The sequence below is a fragment of the Ranitomeya imitator genome, chromosome 6 (assembly GCF_032444005.1).
Source record: "Ranitomeya imitator isolate aRanImi1 chromosome 6, aRanImi1.pri, whole genome shotgun sequence".
In the NCBI taxonomy this organism is placed as follows: Eukaryota; Metazoa; Chordata; class Amphibia; order Anura; family Dendrobatidae; genus Ranitomeya; species Ranitomeya imitator.
This window is the reverse complement of record NC_091287.1, coordinates 566848571-566871646: the sequence shown is the minus strand read 5'-3', so window position 1 is coordinate 566871646 and position 23076 is coordinate 566848571. Positions and strand designations below refer to the sequence as shown.

General features: G+C 47.9%; 1 protein-coding gene across 1 annotated transcript in view; it reads left to right on the top strand.

Annotated features, from left to right (window-relative positions):
- Positions 1-23076, top strand: part of LOC138643220 (cytochrome P450 2C20-like) — a 253161-nt gene that overhangs the window by 106561 nt on the left and 123524 nt on the right. The window contains exons 5-7 of the mRNA XM_069732081.1: positions 2134-2294; positions 4129-4302; positions 15742-15883. Of these exons, the coding sequence (XP_069588182.1) occupies positions 2134-2294; positions 4129-4302; positions 15742-15883 (477 nt within the window). The remainder of the gene's footprint in view (positions 1-2133; positions 2295-4128; positions 4303-15741; positions 15884-23076) is intronic.

The following is a 23076-nucleotide window of genomic DNA, read 5'->3' as shown; positions in this document are numbered from 1 at the left end:
GGAGCATCTATTTTTATTTTTGAAATTTACCAGTAGCTGCTGCATTTCCTACCCTAGGCTTATACTCGAGTCAATAAGTTTTCCCAGTTTTTTGTGGCAAAATTAGGGGGGTCGGCTTATACTCGGGTATATACGGTATATAAAAAATACAAGGACTGTAGTACAATTTAAATCTCCCTACAATGATCTAAGGACAAGTATGGCAGCAATAAAAAGGTCTGCTGCACACAAAAGTGTGGACTAATAAACAAGATAACTGTGCAGAAAGGAGCAACAGGATTTTTGCTTTTAAAAAAGCAGTTGGTTTGCACAGCGGCGTACAAACAGCAATGCAGCTATCAGGGAGCCTTCTAGGGCAGCCAAATGAGCTACAGAGCTGATGCACAAAAATATAAACTCCACTGTCCCTGCAAAGAAAAGGTGGTGTTGGACAGTGGAAATCGCTACAGAACATGCAGTTTGGGGGTTAATCTTCCCTCCCTAACTATATCCCTTCTTCTGATGAAGCTGCAGCAACCTCTATCTAAGCTCAGATCAGCAGCAGTAAGATGGCGGTCGGCATGCACGCCCCTTTATAGCCCCTGTGACACCGCAGACAGCAAGCCAATCACTGCCATGCCCTTCTCTAAGATGGTGGGGACCGAGACCTATGTCATCACGCTGCCCACACTCTGCATCCTCCTTCATTGGATGAGAAATGGCGCTGAAAGCATCATACGAAACACTTCTTTGGCGCGAAGATCGCCGACCTCATGGCTGATCCCACACTAGGATCGGGTCGGGTTTCACGAAACCCGTCTTTGCCGAAAGCCGGCGACTTTTGAAAATGTCCGATCTGTTTCGTTCAACCCTAGTAACGAGCACAATCGCTCATCACTGCTCCTCATGCCTGCTCTCTCACAGGCTGCTCCTCATGCCTACTCTCACAGACTGCTCCTCATGCCTACTCTCACAGACTGCTCCTCATGCCCGCTCTCAGACTGCTCCTCATGTCATCTCTCTCACAGACTGCTCCTCATGCCCCCTCTCTTACAGAATTCTCTCGTTGCTCCCATGCTCTCAGACTGCTCTTGTTACCCCTGTGCTCTGACTACTTTCATTGCCCCTGCGCTCTCAGACTGCTCTCCATGCCCCCACGCTCAGACTGCTCTCCATGCCCCCACGCTCAGACTGCTCTCCATGCCCCCGCGCTCTGACTGCTCTCCATGCCCTCACGCTCTGACTGCTCTCCATGCCCCCTTGCTCTGACTGCTCTCCATGCCCTCTTGCTCTCAGACTGTGCTCCATGCCCCCTCGCTCTCTGACTGCTCTCTATGCCCCCTTGCTCTGACTGCTCTCAATGCCCCCTTGCTCTGACTGCTCTCCATGCCCCCTTGCTCTCAAACTGCTCTCCATGCCCCCTTGCTCTCAGACTGCTCTCCATGCCCCCGTTTTCAGACTGCTCTCTATTCCACTGCGCTCTCAGACTGCTCTTCATTCCACTGCGCTCTGACTGCTCTTCATGCCCCCTGCTTTCAGACTGCTCTCCATGCCCCTGCGCTCTCAGACAGCTACTCATTACCCTCTCTTCTGAGCTACCCCCATTTTCAATCACAATCTACTTCCGATGACCCTTTAGCTCTTTCAGACTATTCCCCGTGCTTTCTCTCTCCCTCCACTCTCTCTCCACACAGACTTCTCCCTTTCACAAACTCCTTTACTTGTTCCTCCTTTATTACAGTCCTAGATGTGGATGCAGCAGATCTGCAGCCACTGTTTGTGACACATATATTTGCCGTTTAAGTTGATCACAGACAATGAAGTGGCACGGAAACAGAAGTTAACTTTTTTTAAAAATGGCAAAGTCCCATGATGACTGCGTAATGAATTCTTAGCTTCATCAGTTCTGAGCAGTCCTTATACCCAGGTTGTGGGGAGCTGCACCAGAGTCTGGCTACACCTACAGTGACTCTGGATTTTGGCAGTCCACCAATACCCATATAGGTATCTCGGCATCTACTCCCCACCACTGTCTGTCCTGCTTGGATTTTATTATGCCAGGTTGCACCACCTTATAAGTATGGATATTCCAAAGAATGAGAAGAGTAGGATAAATGGAAGGCACTTCATTATGTTCTTGTTTTTGTTCCACAGGAAAACCCTTTGACCCAAAATTGTTCCTGGCCAGCGCTGTGGGAAACATCATCAGTTCTGTGCTATTTGGGGAGCACTTTGATTACCATGACGAGAAGCTGCAAGAACTTCTTATATCCACGTCCAGACATATAAAAGGGTTCTCATCTCTGCTAAACACGGTGATCAATGGTTATATTATTTAGCTATTTTCTTCAGATCTCCTGGCTGTCCCATAGTTTTATGACAAAATCACACTCTAAGATGTCATTACTCTTTGCCACGTATGTCAGATTTTCATTTACAATTAGAGATGAGTGGATCGATCTGCAAATGGATTTCCTCAAATTTACAGGTCCCGACTCCCTACAAATTTGAACACTTTGCAATTCGGTTCGCGAAGATTGACACACTGCTGACGACTCGGATAATTACATCAGGGGAAGTCAGGCGGATTCAGGGATTGGGTCAGGGATTACCCATATACCCATAATACCATGTAGCTATTATATCTCATAGTTCCCTGAATTGGCTGTGCTAGACTATCACTGTGATTATAAAAGATCAGGACCTGCCAAGAAGCAACATTTTAAGATTTTAACAGCCTAAAATAATAGTGCACAGCGCATTACACATACTGTAAGTATAGAAAAGGCCGAATTTTTTGTGGTTTACTTCTGATCTGCTGAAACACATTGAGGATGGAAGTGATAGTCTCAGTCTGTATAAAATAATCTAAAGATTCAAATGATAGTGATTTGCTAGACCTGCATAGTCAGTGTGATTTATAGAGTGGAGCTGTAGTTGCAGTCAGTTGGGTAGCTGGAATAGCATAGTAAGTGTGATATATAGGGAGGTGCTGGACCTGCATAGTCAGTCGTCACTGGGATATATATATATATATATATATATAGGGAGGTTCAGTAGCTGCATAATCAATGTGATATATAGGGAAGTGCTGAACCTGCATAGTTAGTGGTATATAGGGAGTTTCTGAACTTGCACAGTCGGTGTAATATACAGAGAAGTTCTGGATCTGCATAGTCGGTGTGATTATATAGGGAGGTGCTGGTTCTTCATAGTGATTATGACTGTGAACTGATTGACCTGTAAAATACTACAGTAACGTCACCTTAATAATAGCATTTATTTTACTTTTTCTACACTGCAAACAAGGAGGGCAGCTTAAGTCCCCTCTGTCCTAATGTTTGCATTAAACAAAAAACCTTAACCAAGGCTTCTATGTCACAGAAAGTGGGTAAGCTATAATTTTTTTTTTGTGAAAAAAATATTAATCCATAACAAACACAACTTCACCTCACAAAGTGTGCGTGATGTAAAAATGTTTTGTTTTGTGTTTTTACACACTTTCTTGTCATAATATCCATACACCTCACCAGAATACCACTGTTAGTTGCCTCCAGTTACCAGTCGTTTTACAGTCAGATAGGTTAAGCTTATTTGGACATTCCGCCTATGTTTGCTGTGAAGACTCTAAACATGGGTTCAGTTCAGACCTAGGAGACATTGCAGTGATATAGCCCTTATTTTCTGGGCGGTAAGAGGTTTCGTAGTATTGGAGAAAAATTCAGCAAAGCCGGCGAGTTCTAATTTTCAATGGTTGGCTCATCTCTACTTGTCTCCAGCTCTTCAGTCCTCAGAACTCCAGGGACAAAGTGTCTTAGACCCACCAGAGATGTTGGCATAAATCCATTACTTAAGCCGCCCACACACATTAGACTAATGTCGCCAGAACTATCTCATATACGAAAAGGTTGGGCAAACAGTCTGTGTTTGGGAGCCCTGGACAATTTGTCGGAGAAAACATTAATCTGGAATGGCTGATTCCAGATTACAATCATATTGTGCCATGGAGTTAATCCATGGATTATGGATTGTCCAGATTGGTCAAAATGCCGTCCGGGCTCCTCAGTTACAAAAGTTTAGAGGGAACAAATCTCCTATCTTGTCTCCATTGTTGCTTAGTGGATCCCTCATCGATTTTATCTTCTACAGGTCTGCAATATTTTTCCAGTCCTTCTGAAGTTTCCGATCATCAAGCGGAGAGTCTTTAAAGAAAGCGAATTTCTCAAAAAGTTTGTGACAAAGTACGTAGAGCATCATAGAAAGACTCTGAATCCGGAGGCACCGCGGGACTTCATAGACTATTTCCTGCTGAAGATAAAGGAGGTAACGGGAATCAGAGGAGGCTGCTGAAAAGCCTTTATAACAATATCCATGTTAAGTGGGGGAGTGTTACAAGCCAAAAAATTACAGGAGCAATGGGGGAGAAACAAAGAGGGAAGTCCCCAATCCCTTACATGAGCAATCAGTTCCCGCTCCTCCTCCTGTGCCTCACATCGCACAAGCCAGCGGCACAGTCTGAACAGCGTTTTCCACTCGCCAACTTTGTGTATGTGTAAAAAAAAAGGTCCCCAAAGCAGAACTGCTCCGTTGCAATTATTGTCCACTGGTATTTGTAGTCCTTAATATGCAGATTAACAAAAAAGTCTAGGAATATGGTGACCGAAATTGGGATTTCTGTTAACCTACACTGATGGACCACAAGTACCAGTGGACAACCATTGCAACAGAGCTGTTCCGTTTTAAAGACCTTTTTATCTTTAAGGCTGGAAACAGACACTCAGACTGTGACCATTTGCTTGTACGATGTGAGGCACAGGAGGATGAAAAAGGCAAATCCTAGAGGTGAAGCACTATACCTCAACTTGATGCTTAGAGGGGTTAGAACATTTGTGTCCCCAGGTGCCGTTTAAATAAAAAAAATAACAAAATGGGCTTTATTCACCCTCCCTGGGTCCAGCATTGAGTCACAACTGGTTCAATGCTCCGGTGTCTTTTATTGTCTGCACACTGACAGCAGCCAATCAGTGACCTCAGCAGCTCATGCTGCCTAACCGGGCAGAGGCGCTGATCTCGTTGATTGACTAGAGCACTGCTGATGTGACGTCAGCGCTGCAGACAATGACAAATGCGGGATGTTAGGGCTAGCGGAACGCACCAAATAATAAGACTGATAGTGTACGGTGCGTTCGTAGCCCGGGGTCCACCGTGCAGAGATGGAACCTGCTGCTGAGTAATGACGGACTATATGGCGGTACTCATAAGTATACACGCGTGGGTTAAACTTCACCCAACGTGAAGGAAGCGATCCTGTTGCGTCACAGGATCGCGGTACCGCACATAGAAGGCGAGCAAGCAGTCAGCGAACTTAACCCCAACTAGGATTGAAGTCCGATTAGACCACTTGCTGACACAACACCGCAACAGGGTGTGTTAGGCAACTCTTATAATTAGAGCACCGAAGTGCGAACTGTGCCGTGCTGGCAGGCACCACTAAGCACCCAGACGTGGGTCAGGAAGCGCACTACTGGCGCGTGGCGCCGCACTGGCGGTCACAGCAATAGACGCTGATACGTGTGTGACACGTTGAGTGATTTGTCGGGCGCTAGATAGCAGCCATACTCCATACGCGAACAGTCATACAATAGGGTAGGGGTATTTAATGAACGACTTGCACTCACAACAAACACAAGTATTCAATTGTACACTAGCGCACGGCCGTGCGGTCATGCGCAGTTTATATAATTGCAGGACAGGAAGTGGCCACAGAAACTTTGCCCTTCCAAGACCTGCCAAGAGGACCAATGGAATGCGCTGCAGAGCCAGAGCACATGACCCTCGATCTCCAACGGGAGATCTTGCTCTGGGCATGCTCAGTGTGCGCAAACAAGGACTTAGTCCCAGGGAAGTCCGCTCGCCGCTGACCAGCACTGACTTTAATGGCAGGAGCTGAAGAAGCAGCAGTAACTCTCTGTACAGAGTGAGAGCGAGCAAGACACTGGGAGCGACGTCCCTGCTGAGCAGACTCCACTGCGGCTGGAGGAGAATGGGAGACCGCAGCGGAGACGGATCGAGATTCACCCTGTGCAGCAGAGGAAACTCGACTCCTAACATTACCCCCCCTCCTAGGGTCCCCCTCTCCTTGGGCCTCGCTACGCTCGAAGGCAGCAATGAGCTGTGGGGCCCGAATGTTTTCAGCAGGCTCCCAAGACCTGTCCTCTGGACCATAACCCTTCCAATCCACCAAATAAAACTTTTTGCCGCGTACCACCTTGCACCCCAAAATAGCGTTCACCTCGTAATCGTCCGTAGACGAACCCGATGTCCCGGCAGATGACTCGGAAAACCGGGACATGTATACGGGTTTCAAGAGGGACACATGAAAGGTGTCGGTGATACCCAAGCGTGGAGGAAGAGCCAGGCGGTAGACCACAGGATTAACCTGTTCGAGAACCTTGAAGGGACCCAAGTAGCGAGGAGCAAACTTAGTGGACTCAACTCGCAGCCTGATGTTACGGGCGGAGAGCCACACCAAGTCGCCAGGGGCAAAAGTCGGAGCGGGGCGCCGATGAACATCGGCGGAGGACCTCATTCTCTCCTTGGAGGCCCAAATGGCATCCTGCGTGCGATCCCAAATGTCCCGTGCCTCCACAGCCCAGTCTGCCACCCTGGGATCAGCGGAAGACACAGGCATGGGCACAGGAACACGCGGATGCTGGCCGTAATTTAAGAGGAATGGAGTCTGACCGGTGGAGTTGGCTACGGCATTGTTAAGTGCAAACTCTGCCCACGGTAGCAAGGATGCCCAGTCATCCTGTCTGGCAGAAACAAAATGTCGCAGATATGTGACCAAGGTCTGGTTGGCCCTTTCTACCAACCCATTCGTCTCGGGATGATATGCTGAAGAGAGATTTAACTCAATACTGAGTAGACGACATAGCTCCCTCCAGAATCGAGACGCAAACTGGGGACCCCGGTCACTAACAATTTTGTCTGGCATACCGTGTAAGCGAAAGATATGCTTGATAAACAAGACAGCCAACGCCCGTGCAGATGGTAGCCGTGGAAGAGGCACCAAATGCACCATTTTGGAAAAATGATCGGTGATCACCCAGATAATGGTGCAATTACGAGACTTGGGTAAGCCAACCACAAAGTCCATCCCGACCATCTCCCAGGGCCTGTCAGCCACGGGCAGAGGATAAAGCAACCCAGCTGGCCGTTGCCGAGGAGTCTTGTTCCTGGCGCAAGAGACACACGCCCGAAAGTACTCCGCGACATCACGAGCCATATGCGGCCACCAGTATGTCCTCGCCAGTAACTCTGATGTCCTTTTAGTACCAAAATGTCCACCCACCCTGGACGAGTGCGCCCAAGAGAGAACCTCCGGTCGCAAACTAGATGGAACAAAAGTCTTGCCCGGGGGCACAGACTCCAGCGAAACCGGGGCCACGGTTCTCAAACTCTCGGTGGGGACAATAAGCCGAGGCTCCTCCTCCACCTCCGCAGATGACACAACGGAGCGAGAGAGAGCGTCGGCCCGAATGTTCTTCTCCCCAGAAAGGAAATGGAGGGTGAAATGAAACCAGGAGAAGAACAAGGACCATCTGGCCTGGCGAGAATTCAACCGCTGAGCTGTCTGCAGATACACCAAATTTTTGTGATCTGTGAAGACTTGGAAGGGAAAACGTGCTCCCTCCAAGAGATGTCTCCACTCCGAGAAAGCCAACTTCATGGCTAGCAACTCCCTGTCCCCGATGGAATAATTCCTCTCTGCTGGTGCGAAGGTCTTGGAGAAAAAGAAGCAAGGATGCTTCCGACCTTGAGCATCCTTTTGGAAGAGGACTGCTCCAGCACCAACAGAAGAGGCATCCACCTCCATGATAAATGGCTTATCAACATCGGGGCGATGAAGAATGGGAGCGCTAGCGAAGTGTGACTTTATAGAGATAAAGGCCTTGGAGACCTCCTCCGACCACAATTTGGGATTCGCCCCCTTCTTGGTGAGGGCAACCAAGGGAGCTACCAAAGTTGAGAAATGCGGGATGAACTGGCGATAATAATTGATGAACCCCATAAAGCGCTGCACCGCTTTAAGAGAATGGGGTTCCTGCCAGTCCATCACAGCCTGTAGTTTGGCAGGATCCATAGCCAATCCCTGGGCTGAGATGATGTAGCCTAGGAAAGGTAAGGACTCCTGCTCAAACATACACATCTCCAACTTGGCATAGAGGGAGTTTGCCCGTAGGAGGTCGAAGACTTTGCAAACATTTCTCCGGTGGGAGTCAATATCTGGAGAGTAGATGAGAATATCATCCAGATAGACTACGACCGAGGTGGAAAGCATATCCCGGAAGATATCGTTCACAAAGTCTTGGAAAATGGCTGGGGCATTACAGAGCCTAAAGGGCATCACCAGATATTCATAGTGCCCATCCCTGGTGTTAAAAGCCGTCTTCCATTCGTCCCCCTCACGGATGCGAATCAGGTTGTAAGCACCCCACAGATCTAATTTAGTAAATACCCTTGCTCCCCGAAGCCTATCGAACAGTTCAGATATCAAAGGCAAAGGGTATTTATTCTTAACGGTGATGGCGTTAAGACCCCTGTAGTCTATGCATGGACGCAATTCCCCACTCTTCTTCTGCACGAAGAAGAACCCTGCCCCAGCAGGTGACACTGACTTCCTGATGAACCCTCTTGCCAGATTTTCCTGGATGTACTGTGACATTGCCTCCGTCTCCGGGAGAGATAGCGGATAGACTCGACCCCGGGGAGGCTCAGCACCAGGCAAGAGGTCAATAGGACAGTCATAGGGGCGATGGGGCGGAAGGGTCTCCGCCGCCTTTTTGGAGAATACGTCTGCATACGACCAATACTTCTTGGGGAGAGAGGAAAGATCTGCGGGTACCTCAGTTGTAGCTACCTGAACGCACTCCCTCTGACACCTACCCCCACAAGATTCACCCCATCCCAGAATTCTGCCTGAGGACCACTCAATATGAGGAGAGTGGTACCGTAGCCAAGGTATTCCCAACAGGACCTCATCAATTCCCTCTGGAATGACGAGCAGAGAAATAATCTCCTGATGAGATGGCGACATGGACAGAGTAAAAGGGATGGTCTGGTGAGTTATCTGTGAGGGCAGAGTCGACCCATTCACCACTCGTACCGTTACAGGTTGAGCTAGCATAACCAGAGGTATTGCGTGGCGTTGGGCGAAGGCAGAAGACATAAAATTGCCCTCCGCCCCAGAATCCACGCAGAGCTCTACCGAGTGGGAGAATGAGCCTATAGTAATTGTCCCCTTAAAGGACAATTTAGAGGCAAACGTCGCCGTGTCTAGTGTACCTCCACCTACGACCACTAGACGCTGACGTTTCCTCGACCGCTGAGGACATCTGGAGGCTAAATGTCCAGACTGCTGGCAAACATGACAGACCCTGAGTGCACAAGCGGTCCGGGACTTAGATCCTGCTTGTGACACCTCCCTGGCCTCATGTGACTCAGGAACCAGGACCGGAGATTCCAGAGGTTTGGCGAAAGTAGGAGCCAGCCGAAACCTCTGCCTACACTGGGCTCGCTCTAACCTCCGCTCGTTAAAACGGAGGTCAATTCGAGTGGAGACAGTTATTAACTCCTCCAGTGTGGCAGGAATCTCCCTAGTGGCCAGAGCGTCCTTTACATGGTCAGCCAAGCCCCTCCAAAATATGGGGATAAGAGCTTTATCCGACCATTCCAGCTCAGATGCTAAAGTGCGGAATTGGACGGCAAAATGACTGACCAAGGACTCACCCTGAGTTAATGCCAGCAGTTGGAGCGCAGTGTCATGGGTGACTTGAGGTCCTAAAAAGACCTGTTTCAGAGTGCTCAGGAACAGCGGAGCACTCTGCACCACATGATCGCCACGCTCCCACAGCGGCGTAGCCCATTCCAACGCCCTGTCCGACAAGAGAGACACTATAAATCCCACCTTAGCCCACTCTGTGGGAAAACGTGCAGCCAGGAGCTCGAGGTGAATAGAGCACTGACTCACGAATCCCCTACAAAATTTGCTATTACCAGAAAATTTTTCTGGCAGCGGGAGGCGAGAAAATGTCGGAACAGGGGTGGCAATGGACAAAGTTGCTGCAGCCACGCTGGCAGCCTGTACAGCAACTGCGGTAACATCCACAGCTGAGGTTGCGCTCTCGAGAGCCGCCAACCTACCCTCCAGCTGCTGGATATACCGCAGGGATTGCTGTTTGTCCGTCATTACTAGCCAGACCCTGGCGCTAGTGTAATGTTAGGGCTAGCGGAACGCACCAAATAATAAGGCTGATAGTGTACGGTGCGTTCGTAGCCCGGGGTCCACCGTGCAGAGATGGAACCTGCTGCTGAGTAATGACGGACTATATGGCGGTACTCATAAGTATACTCGCGTGGGTTAAACTTCACCCAACGTGAAGGAAGCGATCCTGTTGCGTCACAGGATCGCGGTACCGCACATAGAAGGCGAGCAAGCAGTCAGCGAACTTAACCCCAACTAGGATTGAAGTCCGATTAGACCACTTGCTGACACAACACCGCAACAGGGTGTGTTAGGCAACTCTTATAATTAGAGCACCGAAGTGCGAACTGTGCCGTGCTGGCAGGCACCACTAAGCACCCAGACGTGGGTCAGGAAGCGCACTACTGGCGCGTGGCGCCGCACTGGCGGTCACAGCAATAGACGCTGATACGTGTGTGACACGTTGAGTGATTTGTCGGGCGCTAGATAGCAGCCATACTCCATACGCGAACAGTCATACAATAGGGTAGGGGTATTTAATGAACGACTTGCACTCACAACAAACACACGTATTCAATTGTACACTAGCGCATGGCCGTGCGGTCATGCGCAGTTTATATAATTGCAGGACAGGAAGTGGCCACAGAAACTTTGCCCTTCCAGGGCCTGCCAAGAGGACCAATGGAATGCGCTGCAGAGTCTGAGCACATGACCCTCGATCTCCAACGGGAGACCTTGCTCTGGGCATGCTCAGTGTGCGCAAACAAGGACTTAGTCCCAGGGAAGTCCGCTCGCCGCTGACCAGCACTGACTTTAATGGCAGGAGCTGAAGAAGCAGCAGTAACTCTCTGTACAGAGTGAGAGCGAGCAAGACACTGGGAGCGACGTCCCTGCTGAGCAGACTCCACTGCGGCTGGATAAGAATGCGAGACCGCAGCGGAGACGGATCGAGATTCCCCCTGTGCAGCAGAGGAAACTCGACTCCTAACACGGGATACGAAGAATTATTCTGACAAAAAGGATCCTGGCAGGATGTGAAGATGTTAATGGTGATGATAATCGTTCTGATAAACAAACGAAAGGAGATCGTCGGCAATCATTAAGTTAAAGGAATCATAGGGATATATGAAGAATCGTTCTGGAGAATGTGGTCAGAGGGGGTTGAGAAGAAACATCTTTAACCCATTACTTGCCAAATTAGAAATTTTCATTTTACGGATTTTTCAGTAAAGGGCGTCCCAATATTTAATTAAAAATGACAATGACACGATTTCCTATTTTGAAAACATTCATTTTACAAACACAACACAAAAAATTGGACCGAATTATAAAAATTATAAAATCTTAGTTGCTTGAAGCAAAAGATTAGGCGTCCCCAAAAAAAGGACATTGGTAGATAATGGGTTAATAAAGGGATAAGAGGATAATGTGAAAAATCATAATGTCGCGGATTAAACGCTGCTCACAGCCACAGTGTTCAACCCGCAACATCCAGATGTTACAGCATAATGGAAGGGATTTAAGAAATCCCGTCTCCACTATGCGTGCGAACACTCATCCGGCGGCCCTGCGATTCCGGACATGAGGTGCATCTTTTTAAACTGCAGCATGTCTGTTTACCTTGCTGCAACGCTCTGTCTCCGCAAGGTAAATAACAGAGTCCTATGTACGGGGTGCGGAGATTCTGGATCTGTTCAATGAACACATCCGGAATCACCGACCAAACAGAAAGGGGCAGCGCTTTGGGCGGAGCGGGGTTTCCGCTCCGTCCAAAGCGCCGACAATATGGCTCATGGAGACGTATCCTTAAGCCACGTTCACAGATTCAGTATGTGGTCAGTATTTTACATCAGTATTTGTAGTCAAAACCAGGAGTGGAACAATCAGAGGGAAAGTATAATAGAATTGCATTATCACTGGGTCATGGTTTTTACTTATAAAGACTGATGTAAAATACTGACCAAATACTCAATGTGTGAACGTGGCCTTACACTGACACCTGTGACAGGGTCACTGGCACTGTATGTGAGGGGAGATACGGTGGGTACGGAAAGTATTCTGACCCTTTTACGTTTTTCACTCATTGCAGCCATTTTCTAAATTCAAAAAAGTTCATTTTTTTTCCTGATGTTATCAGGAAATCCTGAATTTTTGTAAGTCCTGCCCTACCTGCACACTTCCAAAGTCCTCTAGTCCTGTTACCGGTACTAGAGATCCCATTTGAACGAATTGCCATGGACCTAGTAGGTCCTTTAGATAAGTCTGCATGAGGGCACCAATATATCCTAGTGGTCATGGACTATGTGACCCAGTAACCTGAAGCAGTACCCCTAAGGACCTCTTTGGCTAAGAGTATCGCCCAGGAACTTGTCCATATTTTTGTTAGGACGGGCCTACCAAAGGAGATTCTGACAGATCAGAAAACCCCCTTCATGAGCAAGGTTATGAAAGAACTCCCTAGGGTCCTTCAGATTGCCCAACTGAAAACCTCAGTGTACCATCCACAGACCGACGGCATCCTAGAGCACGTCAATAAACCTTGAAAGCCATGCTAAAAAAGGTCAATGAGAATGGCAGTCGAGACTGGGTCTACCTGTTTAAGTTTCTGCTGTACTCCATCAGAGAAGTTCCCCAGGCCTCTGTCTTCTCGACGATCAACCTCCTGTATGGTCGAAATCCACGAGGGCTCTGGGACATCGCCAAGGTAACATGGGAAGCTGAGGTCACGCCACACCGGAGCATCAAAGAGCATGTCGCCCAGCTGTAGGAGAGAATGGTGAAAGTGATGGAGCATCTTCTCCAGACACAGGCAAAGGTGTATAACCGATCGGCGAGGCTGAGACAGTTCCAGACAGGGGAACGCGTGCTAGTGCTTATCCCCACAGCAGGGAGCAAGTTCCTAGCCAAGTGGCAAGGCCCATACGAGGTGGCGGAAAAACTTGGCAGGGTAATTACAAGGTACACCAGCCAGGGCGAAGGAAGCGGCACCAGGTCTATCATGTGAACTTGCTAAAACCCTGGCGAGACCGAGAATCGCTGGACACCCTATTGGCCTAGGAGCCAATCTGTTAGCATCGCTCTCTCTGCTCGCCTCCGTTGCTCCGCCTTTGGGTCCCGGCGCGCTCATCCTGCTCCTTCTGCTGCGGCTGCTCTCCCTGCTTGCTCTTGTCGCTCCCCTCCTGGGTCCCGGCGCATTGTTCTCTGTTCTTCTGCAGCAGCGCCTGCTCTTCCTGCCGCTGTTCGCTCCTGCTCTCCTGCTTACGGGTCCCGGCGCGCTTGTCCTCGCTTTGCTCCTCCCCTGCTTCCTGCTTCTCGCTCTTCTGGACTGATCCGGCTTCTGCACAGGCGTCCTGGGTTCCCTAGAGGGCGCACGTGCCCCAATCCTTCTGCTACCGGATACTTGGATCTGGAGATCTCCTGCAGCCAATCCGGGTGAGGTATATGGTATATCAGGCCGCCTCCCCTGCATGGAGGCGCCTGATCGTCATTTGCTTCTAGCTTGTGTCTCAGGCCACTTTGTGCTCTGTGTCTGGCATCCGTGTGCTCCACACTTAGTCTTGCTTTCCTCTATCTGTGCTTTCCTCTGGCTCAGTTTAGCTGTTCCCATCATCCATTCCTCTTAACTCGCACTCAAACTCTCTCTCTCTCTCTCTCTCAGCAGATTTGCCTTCGTCTCAGTTCCTCTGCAGTCCAGTTGCTTCGCTCATCCACTGTCCGTAGCTGTGGTACCGGTCTCCCTGGTTCCAGTATTTCCGACCCCTGTACTTTCTTGGTTTCTGCCTCGTACCCGTCTTCTCTTCCTCCTTCTGAGCCGTCCCTCTCGGTATCTGCTACTGTGGACTGGTGACCTTTGGGCCTGCTCCTGGCGGTCTCTGTATAGGGGTCGGTCTCACTAGGTCAGCTCACCCAGGGGTAGGTCTTATCCATGGTCCAGAAGGTCCACTCTAGCTCCATTTATCTGGTAGCATCACAGTATGATCAGGCCATGGACCCGCTGGTACCGCATTTTCTGCCCAGAAGGAATTGGCGCACTTGCGCGATAACCAGCAGCGCTTTATTTCATTTATGAAGACAATGGAGTCCCATCTGACTTCATTACAGACAGCCGACCCAGTTAATGCTACTCAAATAGCGGGTCTATTTTCATCGCCGCGCCATTGACAAATCTTCTTAAAGGCACCAAATCGAGGATGGTTAAATGGCCTGATGACACGGAGATAGCGTTCCAGGAGTTGAAGAGTGCTCTTTGTAAACATCCGGTTCTGGTGGCACCAGATTTCAGCAAAGAGTTTGTGGTCCAGACGGATGTGTCAGAAGATAGCTTGGAAGCCGTGCTCTCTCAAGTAATAAAAGGAAAAGAACATCCCATCCTGTATTTGAGCTGGAAGCTCTTGTCATGCAAAAATAACGACGCCATCGTCGAGAAGGAGTGTCTGGCCATAAAATGGACCGTGGATACATTGAGGTACTCTCTACTAGGCCGGAGGTTCGAACTTGTGTCCGATCATGCCCCTCTGAGATGGTTAAGTGAGAAATAGGATAAGAATGCTCAGATGGCTAGGAGGTTCTTAAGCCTCCAGAATTTCAAGTTCCATGTAGAAGACGCCTCTCCCGAATTCCCTGTTTTGGTGTCTGAAGGTGCCAAAGCCCCAGGCTTTTGGCAGAAGGGGAGTATGTGACAGGGTCACTGGCACGGTATGTGAGGGGAGATATGTGTTACAGAGACTGCTTTCCTCTGTGACCTAAAAATATTTGGAAGTGAGAGTCCTCAGTGGTTTATACCTTTTAATGGCAAACTGAAAAGATGGTAACAAATTGCAGCTTTCAAGACTGCTCAGGCCTCTTCATCAGGCATAGACTCTGTGATCTAGAAACCCATAAGTTTATTTTCAGCATCCTATGTCCTGCAGGAGTTAAGTGGCCATGTTATGGGTGGGTTTTTAGGTGAGTAGGTAAGAGATGGGTGGGATGCCTACTCACCATATCTCCATCTCAAGGGTGTGGCTGGGAAAATAAGTGTCCAGACAGTTTTTTTTTCCTCTGTTTGTGTTGTGTTTACAAGGAAGCCTCTAGGCTGACGCTCCTGTGAGAGCTGCCATATGTGTTGCCCCAGAAGTGCTGGGCAGGACTGTGTATGAATGGTTTATTTTCTTTTGAGCCAGAAAGGCTGTTTGTTCTGTTACTATTTTTGAGTTTATAATTCAGTAACCCACCCAGAACTTTAACCCCACGTGCCTGTGTCTACCTTGAGGAGAAGCTAAGTGAGCTGACCTTCCACACACCGTACAGTCAAATTAACTGCTTGTTTGATTTCCCAGAGCTGCACTCACTATTCTGCTTGTTGTCAATACACCTCTCCACAGCTGTCCTTAATACCTTAACTCACTTGCTATGCAGATGAACCTGTGTACCCAGACCGTGGTTAGTCCTCTAAACCCAAAAACATAATAAAGACAAGTCCTGTATAATAAACGCTCTTCTGCTCACCCCCTCAGGTTGAACATGAAACTGATCCTGATATATGTGACACCAGTCTCCTCATGATGGTTGTAGGACTTTTAGCAGCAGGAACTGACACCACAGCTTCCACACTAAAGTTCATCCTGATTCTGATGGCCCATTATCCAGATGTACAAGGTATGAATCTGCTTTACTCCAGAGCTGCACTCATTATACTGCTGGTGCAGTCACTGTGTACATACATTACATTACTGATCCTGAGTTACATCCTGTATTATACCCCAGAGCTGCACTCACTATTCTGCTGGTGCAGTCACTGTGTACATACATTGCATTACTGATCCTGAGTTACCTCCTGTATTATACTCCAGAGCTGCACTCACTATTCTGCTGGTGCAGTCACGGTGTACATACATTACAATACTGATCCTGAGTTACCTCCTGTATTATACTCCAGAGCTGCGCTCACTATTCTGCTGGTGCAGTCACTGTGTACATACATTACATTACTGATCCTGAGTTACATCATGTATTATACTCCAGAGCTGCACTCACTATTCTGCTGGTGCAGTCACTGTGCACATACATTACTGATCCTGAGTTGCATCCTGTATTATACTCCAGAGCTGCGCTCACTATTCTGCTGGTGCAGTCACTGTGTACATACATTACATTACTGATCCTGAGTTACATCCTGTATTATACTCCAGAGCTGCACTCACTATTCTGCTGGTGCAGTCACTGTGTACATACATTACATTACTGATGCTGAGTTACATCCTGTATTATACTCCAGAGCTGCGCTCACTATTCTGCTGGTGCAGTCACTGTGTACATACATTACATTACTGATCCTGAGTTACATCCTGTATTATACCCCAGAGCTGCACTCACTATTCTGCTGCTGCAGTCACTGTGTACATACATTACTGATCCTGAGTTACCTCCTGTATTATACCCCAGAGCTGCGCTCACTATTCTGCTGGTGCAGTCACTGTGTACATATATTACATTACTGATCCTGAGTTACATCCTGTATTATACTCCAGAGCTGCACTCACTATTCTGCTGGTGCAGTCACTGTGTACATACATTACTGATCCTGAGTTGCATCCTGTATTATACTCCAGAGCGGCACTCACTATTCTGCTGGTGCAGTCACTGTGTACATACAGTACATTACTGATCCTGAGTTACATCCTGTATTATACTCCAGAGCTGCACTCACTATTCTGCTGGTGCAGTCACTGTGTACATACATTACATTACTGATACTGAGTTACATCCTGTATTATACTCCAGAGCTGCACTCACTATTCTGCTGGTGCAGTCACTGTGTACATACATTACTGATCCTGAGTTACATCCTGTATTATACCCCAGAGCTGCACTCACTATTCTGCTGGTGCAGTCACTGTGTACATACATTACATTACTGATCCTGAGTTACATCCTGTATTATACTTCAGAGCTGCACTCACTATTCTGCTGGTGCAGTCACTGTGTACATACATTACTGATCCTGAGTTACATCCTGTATTATACTCCAGAGCTGCACTCACTATTCTGCTGGTGCAGTCACTGTGTACATACATTACATTACTGATCCTGAGTTACATCCTGTATTATACTTCAGAGCTGCACTCACTATTCTGCTGGTGCAGTCACTGTGTAAATACATTACATTACTAATCCTGAGTTACCTCCTGTATTATATTCCAGAGCTGCACTCACTATTCTGCTGGTGCAGTCACTGTGTACATACAGTACATTACTGATCCTGAGTTACCTCCTGTATTATATTCCAGAGCTGCACTCACTATTCTGCTGGTGCAGTCACTGTGTATGGATCGCCCCCAGACACGGGGCCACAGGTTACTCGGTACCGGTCCCTTCTGTCTCAGTTCTGGGGTTGTCACGGTGGCTGGACCCGGTCCGTGACCCTGCTAAGGGGCTTCCAATAAAGGGTGATGGTGCGTAGTGCGAGGAATAACGAGGACACAGGGTTCAGTTTCTTTACCTTTTACTGAGGGTTTCAGGATCCTCAATCCAGGGCACTGTCAACAGGGCTGTCTGAGACCGGCCGGTCCGAAGGCACATCCAGAGTTCTTTTTGCAGGTGGAAATCAGTGCCTACCACTAGCGCCTGTGTGTTGTAGTGCTTCCCTGCTGAGCATTCAGGATAGTCCTCACAACTTCTGTTCTCGTTCTTTCTAGATCTTTCTCTTCTCCGTCCCCCAGGTATGTTATGGCTAGGACGTGCCTTTATGACAGGTAGGCCTGGAGTTATTCTGGAACCCTAGTGTCGCCCCTCTCCCACGATTGCCTCCTATGTCCTTCTTAGGTGTTGTATGGTAGACAACCAACCTGTAATTAACTGTCCTGCCGCTGTTTGAAGTAATGCGTGGAGACTGTTACTTCTTCGGTGCTCCGGCCACCGGCTATGCGCCTCAGTAAGATGTTGCCGTTCTCGGGGCACGACTCCTACTGGCTCTCCTTTGTGCTGATCTCGTTTCTCACTGTTCCACAATATCCTTCGCTTCGTGTCTCTTTCTTAGGATACCGCCGCAAGGTAGTGCAGGCGCGGTTCCGTAACAATCTGTCCTTTCGCTAGGTACCTGCCAGATTTCCCAGTTCTGACAGGTCCTCCCTGGAGCTCTCCCAGGATTCGTACTGCCTAACTTCCTGTCCAACCCCTAGTTTTACCAATGTGAGGAGTGGCCCAATAAATAAGCCTTTTACTCCCCCTAGTGGCCGGAGTGTGAAGTGTAGTGTGTGCTTGGTGATACCTGGTCAGTAGAACTCCTTTAGTGCCATCAGATGTACCATCACTCCCCTTAGTGGCAGAGCAACGTTACTGCAACAACCAGATCTTTGGGGCGCTGCACTCCCCCCCTCCGGTTAAATCCAGTACTCCCGGCCTGAGAAAAGAAGAACAACAATACATGTTAATAGAAAACACACAAAAATTCTTATATATATATATATATATATATATATACTATGAACAAATAAATATAACAGTGCTTTCCGTTATGGAAGGTAAGGACGCTTGAACGTTGCAAAAGATTGGTCATGCACAGTCCATGACTCCTAGTTCTGTAGGTGCAACCAAAAAATAGCAGGGACCCCAGGTAAACAAAGGGGCCCCTGTGAAAGTTTTGGAGTGATTCACTGTCCATCACGCCATTGTCCATTTTTAACCTATAACACAGATATTTACACAAGCATTTTCAACCAAATAACAACTATCGTTAATATCGCCAAGGTCTATAACGAAGTGGAGTCTGATTCTTGGTGCTACGCGTGGACCTCCGCAGCGCAGGGGTTGCTACTGGCCTGACAGGACTCGCTACGCTTGCTATCGCTAGTGTAGTGCACTGTCTTCTAGCTACACTTCTAGTGATTCATGGCAGCACTGGCATACTTGCGTCCTCAGTGCTACCACTATTAGTGGTGGGCATGGCAGATTCACCGATGACAGAGGGAGGACCCGCTGGTTCGACCATTGGCATTGCATCTTCTGGTGGGGTCGGCTGCGCTGGCGGGTCCAGCTGCCCTGGCACCACATTTAGTTCTGGCGGTCTCGGTTGACGGAACGTTAGGTGTTGTGAATTCTGTGGCTGAATTCACTCCTGTGGTCACAAGTGGTACTGCAGCTTCTGGGCTTCCTCTCTCAGGTGTTCTGGTGAGCTCGTTGGCTGCTTTGTTATTTAACTCCACCTGATTCTGTCTTCCTTGCTCCTTGTCAATGTTCCAGTGTTGGATCTGAGCTTCTGGATATTTCCTGTGGCCTGCTGCTCTGCTTAGATTAGTGCTTCTTTGCTTTTCTTGCAACTTTTTCTGTCCAGCTTGTCATTTCGTTTTGCTGGAAGCTCTGAGACGCAAAGGGTGTACCGCCGTGCCGTTAGTTCGGCACGGTGGGTCTTTTTGCCCCCTTTGCGTGGTTTTTTGCTTTAGGGTTTTTTGTAGACTGCAAAGTTCTTTTTGCTATCCTCGCTCTATCTAGAATATCGGGCCTCACTTTGCTGAATCTATTTCATCCCTACGTTTGTCTTTTCATCTTGCTAACAGTCATTATATGTGGGGGGCTGCCTTTTCCTTTGGGGTATTTCTCTGAGGCAAGTCAGGCTTGTTTTTCTATCTTCAGGCTAGTCAGTTCCTCAGGCTGTGCCGAGTTGCATAGGTAGTGTCAGGCGCAATCCACAGCTGCCTTTAGTTGTGTTTAGGATAGGTTCAGGTATTGCGGTCTACAGAGATTCCACGTCTCAGAGCTCGTTCTATTGTTTTTGGGTTATTGTCAGATCACTGTATGTGCTCTGATTGCTGGCACACTGTGTCACTGGATTGCCTACATAACAGTACAAGGAGCCAACCTAATGATTCTCAATAGAGGGAAAAAAGAAGTTCTGACACCTTTTTTTTTTCTCAGCTCTGTGTTCAGTCTTTTTTTTCCCCTAGACATTTGGGTGTTTCAGGACACAGGTGTGGACATGGATATTCAGGGTCTGTGCTCTTCAATGGATAATCTCGTTACACATGTACAAAGGATTCAAGATACTATTGATCAGAAATCTATGTTAGAACCAAGAATTCCTATTCCTGATTTGTTTTTTGGTGATAGAACAATAATCTTATAATAATAATCTTTATTTTTATATAGCGCTAACATATTCCGCAGCGCTTTACAGTTTTGCACACATTATCACCACTGTCCCCGATGGGGCTCACAATCTAGAATCCCTATCAGTATGTCTTTGGAACTAAGTTTCTTAATTTCAAAAATAATTGTAAGCTATTTCTGGCCTTGAAACCTCATTCTTCTGGTAATCCTATTCAACAGGTTTTGATTATTATTTCTTTTTTGCGCGGCGACCCTCAGGACTGGGCATTTTCTCTTGCGCCAGGAGACCCTGCATTGAGTAATGTCAATGCATTTTTACTGGCGCTCGGATTACTTTACGATGAGCCTAATTCAGTGGATCAGTCTGAGAAAAATTTGCTGGCTTTGTGCCAGGGTCAGGATGATATAGAAGTATATTGTCAGAAATTTAGGAAGTGGTCAGTACTCACTCTGTGGAATGAATCTGCGCTGGCAGCTTTGTTCAGAAAGGGTCTCTCTGAGGCTCTTAAGGATGTCATGGTGGGTTTTCCTATGCCTGCTGGTTTGAATGAGTCTATGTCTTTGGCCATTCAGATCGGTCGACGCTTGCGCGAGCGTAAATCTGTGCACCATTTGGCGGTATTGTCTAAGATTAAACCTGAGCCTATGCAGTGCGATAGGACTTTGACCAGAGTTGAACGGCAAGAACACAGACGTCTGAATGGTCTGTGTTTCTACTGTGGTGATTCCACTCATGCTATTTCTGATTGTCCTAAGCGCACTAAGCGGTCCGCTAGGTATGCCGTCATTGGTACTGTACAGTCCAAATTCCTTCTGTCCATTACCTTGATATGCTCTTTGTCGTCGTTTTCTGTCATGGCGTTTGTGGATTCGGGCGCTGCCCTGAATCTGATGGATTTGGATTATGCTAAACGTTGTGGGTTTTTCTTGGAGCCTTTGCGGTGTCCTATTCAGTTGAGAGGAATTGATGCTACACCTTTGGCCAAGAATAAACCTCAGTACTGGACCCAGCTGACCATGTGCATGGCTCCTGCACATCAGGAAGTTATTCGCTTTCTGGTGCTACATAATCTGCATGATGTGGTCGTGTTGGGGTTGCCATGGCTGCAAACCCATAATCCAGTATTGGATTGGAACTCTATGTCGGTATCCAGCTGGGGTTGTCAGGGGGTACATGGTGATGTTCCATTTTTGTCTATTTCGTCATCCACTCCTTCTGAGGTCCCAGAGTTCTTGTCTGATTATCAGGATGTATTTGAAGAGCCCAAGTCCGATGCCCTACCTCCGCATAGGGATTGTGATTGTGCTATCAATTTGATTCCTGGTAGTAAATTCCCTAAAGGTCGATTATTTAATTTATCCGTGCCTGAACACGCCGCTATGCGCAGTTATGTGAAGGAATCCCTGGAGAAGGGACATATTCGCCCATCGTCATCACCACTGGGAGCAGGGTTCTTCTTTGTAGCCAAGAAGGATGGTTCGCTGAGACCGTGTATTGATTACCGCCTTCTTAATAAGATCACTGTTAAATTTCAGTATCCCTTGCCATTGTTATCTGACTTGTTTGCTCGGATTAAGGGGGCTAGTTGGTTCACTAAGATAGATCTTCGTGGTGCGTATAATCTGGTGAGAATCAGGCAAGGAGATGAATGGAAAACTGCATTTAATACGCCCGAGGGTCATTTTGAGTATCTAGTGATGCCTTTCGGACTTGCCAATGCTCCATCTCTGTTTCAGTCTTTTATGCATGACATCTTCCGTGAGTATCTGGATAAATTCCTGATTGTTTACTTGGATGACATTTTGATCTTCTCAAATGATTGGGACTCTCATGTGAAGCAGGTCAGAATGGTTTTCCAGGTCCTGCGTGCTAATTCTTTGTTTGTGAAGGGATCAAAGTGTCTCTTCGGTGTGCAGAAAGTTTCATTTTTGGGGTTCATCTTTTCCCCTTCTACTATCGAGATGGATCCGGTTAAGGTCCAAGCCATCCATGATTGGACTCAGCCGACATCTCTGAAAAGTCTGCAAAAATTCCTGGGCTTTGCTAATTTTTATCGTCGCTTCATCTGTAATTTTTCTAGCATTGCCAAACCATTGACCGATTTGACCAAGAAGGGTGCTGATTTGGTTAATTGGTCTTCTGCTGCTGTGGAAGCTTTTCAGGAGTTGAAGCATCGTTTTTGTTCTGCCCCTGTGTTGTGTCAACCAGATGTTTCTCTTCCGTTCCAGGTCGAGGTTGATGCTTCTGAGATTGGAGCAGGGGCGGTTTTGTCACAGAGAGGTTCTGGTTGCTCAGTGTTGAAACCATGTGCTTTCTTTTCCAGGAAGTTTTCGCCTGCTGAGCGTAATTATGATGTGGGCAACCGAGAGTTGCTGGCCATGAAGTGGGCATTCGAGGAATGGCGTCATTGGCTTGAAGGAGCTAAGCATCGCGTGGTGGTATTGACTGATCATAAGAACCTTACTTATCTCGAGTCTGCCAAGCGCTTGAATCCTAGACAGGCCCGTTGGTCGTTATTTTTTGCCCGCTTCGATTTTGTGATTTCGTACCTTCCGGGCTCTAAAAATGTGAAGGCGGATGCTCTGTCTAGGAGTTTTGTGCCCGACTCTCCGGGTTCATCTCAGCCGGCGAGTATCCTCAAGGAAGGAGTCATTGTGTCTGCCATCTCCCCTGATTTGCGGCGAGTGTTGCAAAAATTTCAGGCGAATAAACCTGATCGTTGTCCGGCGGAGAAACTGTTCGTTCC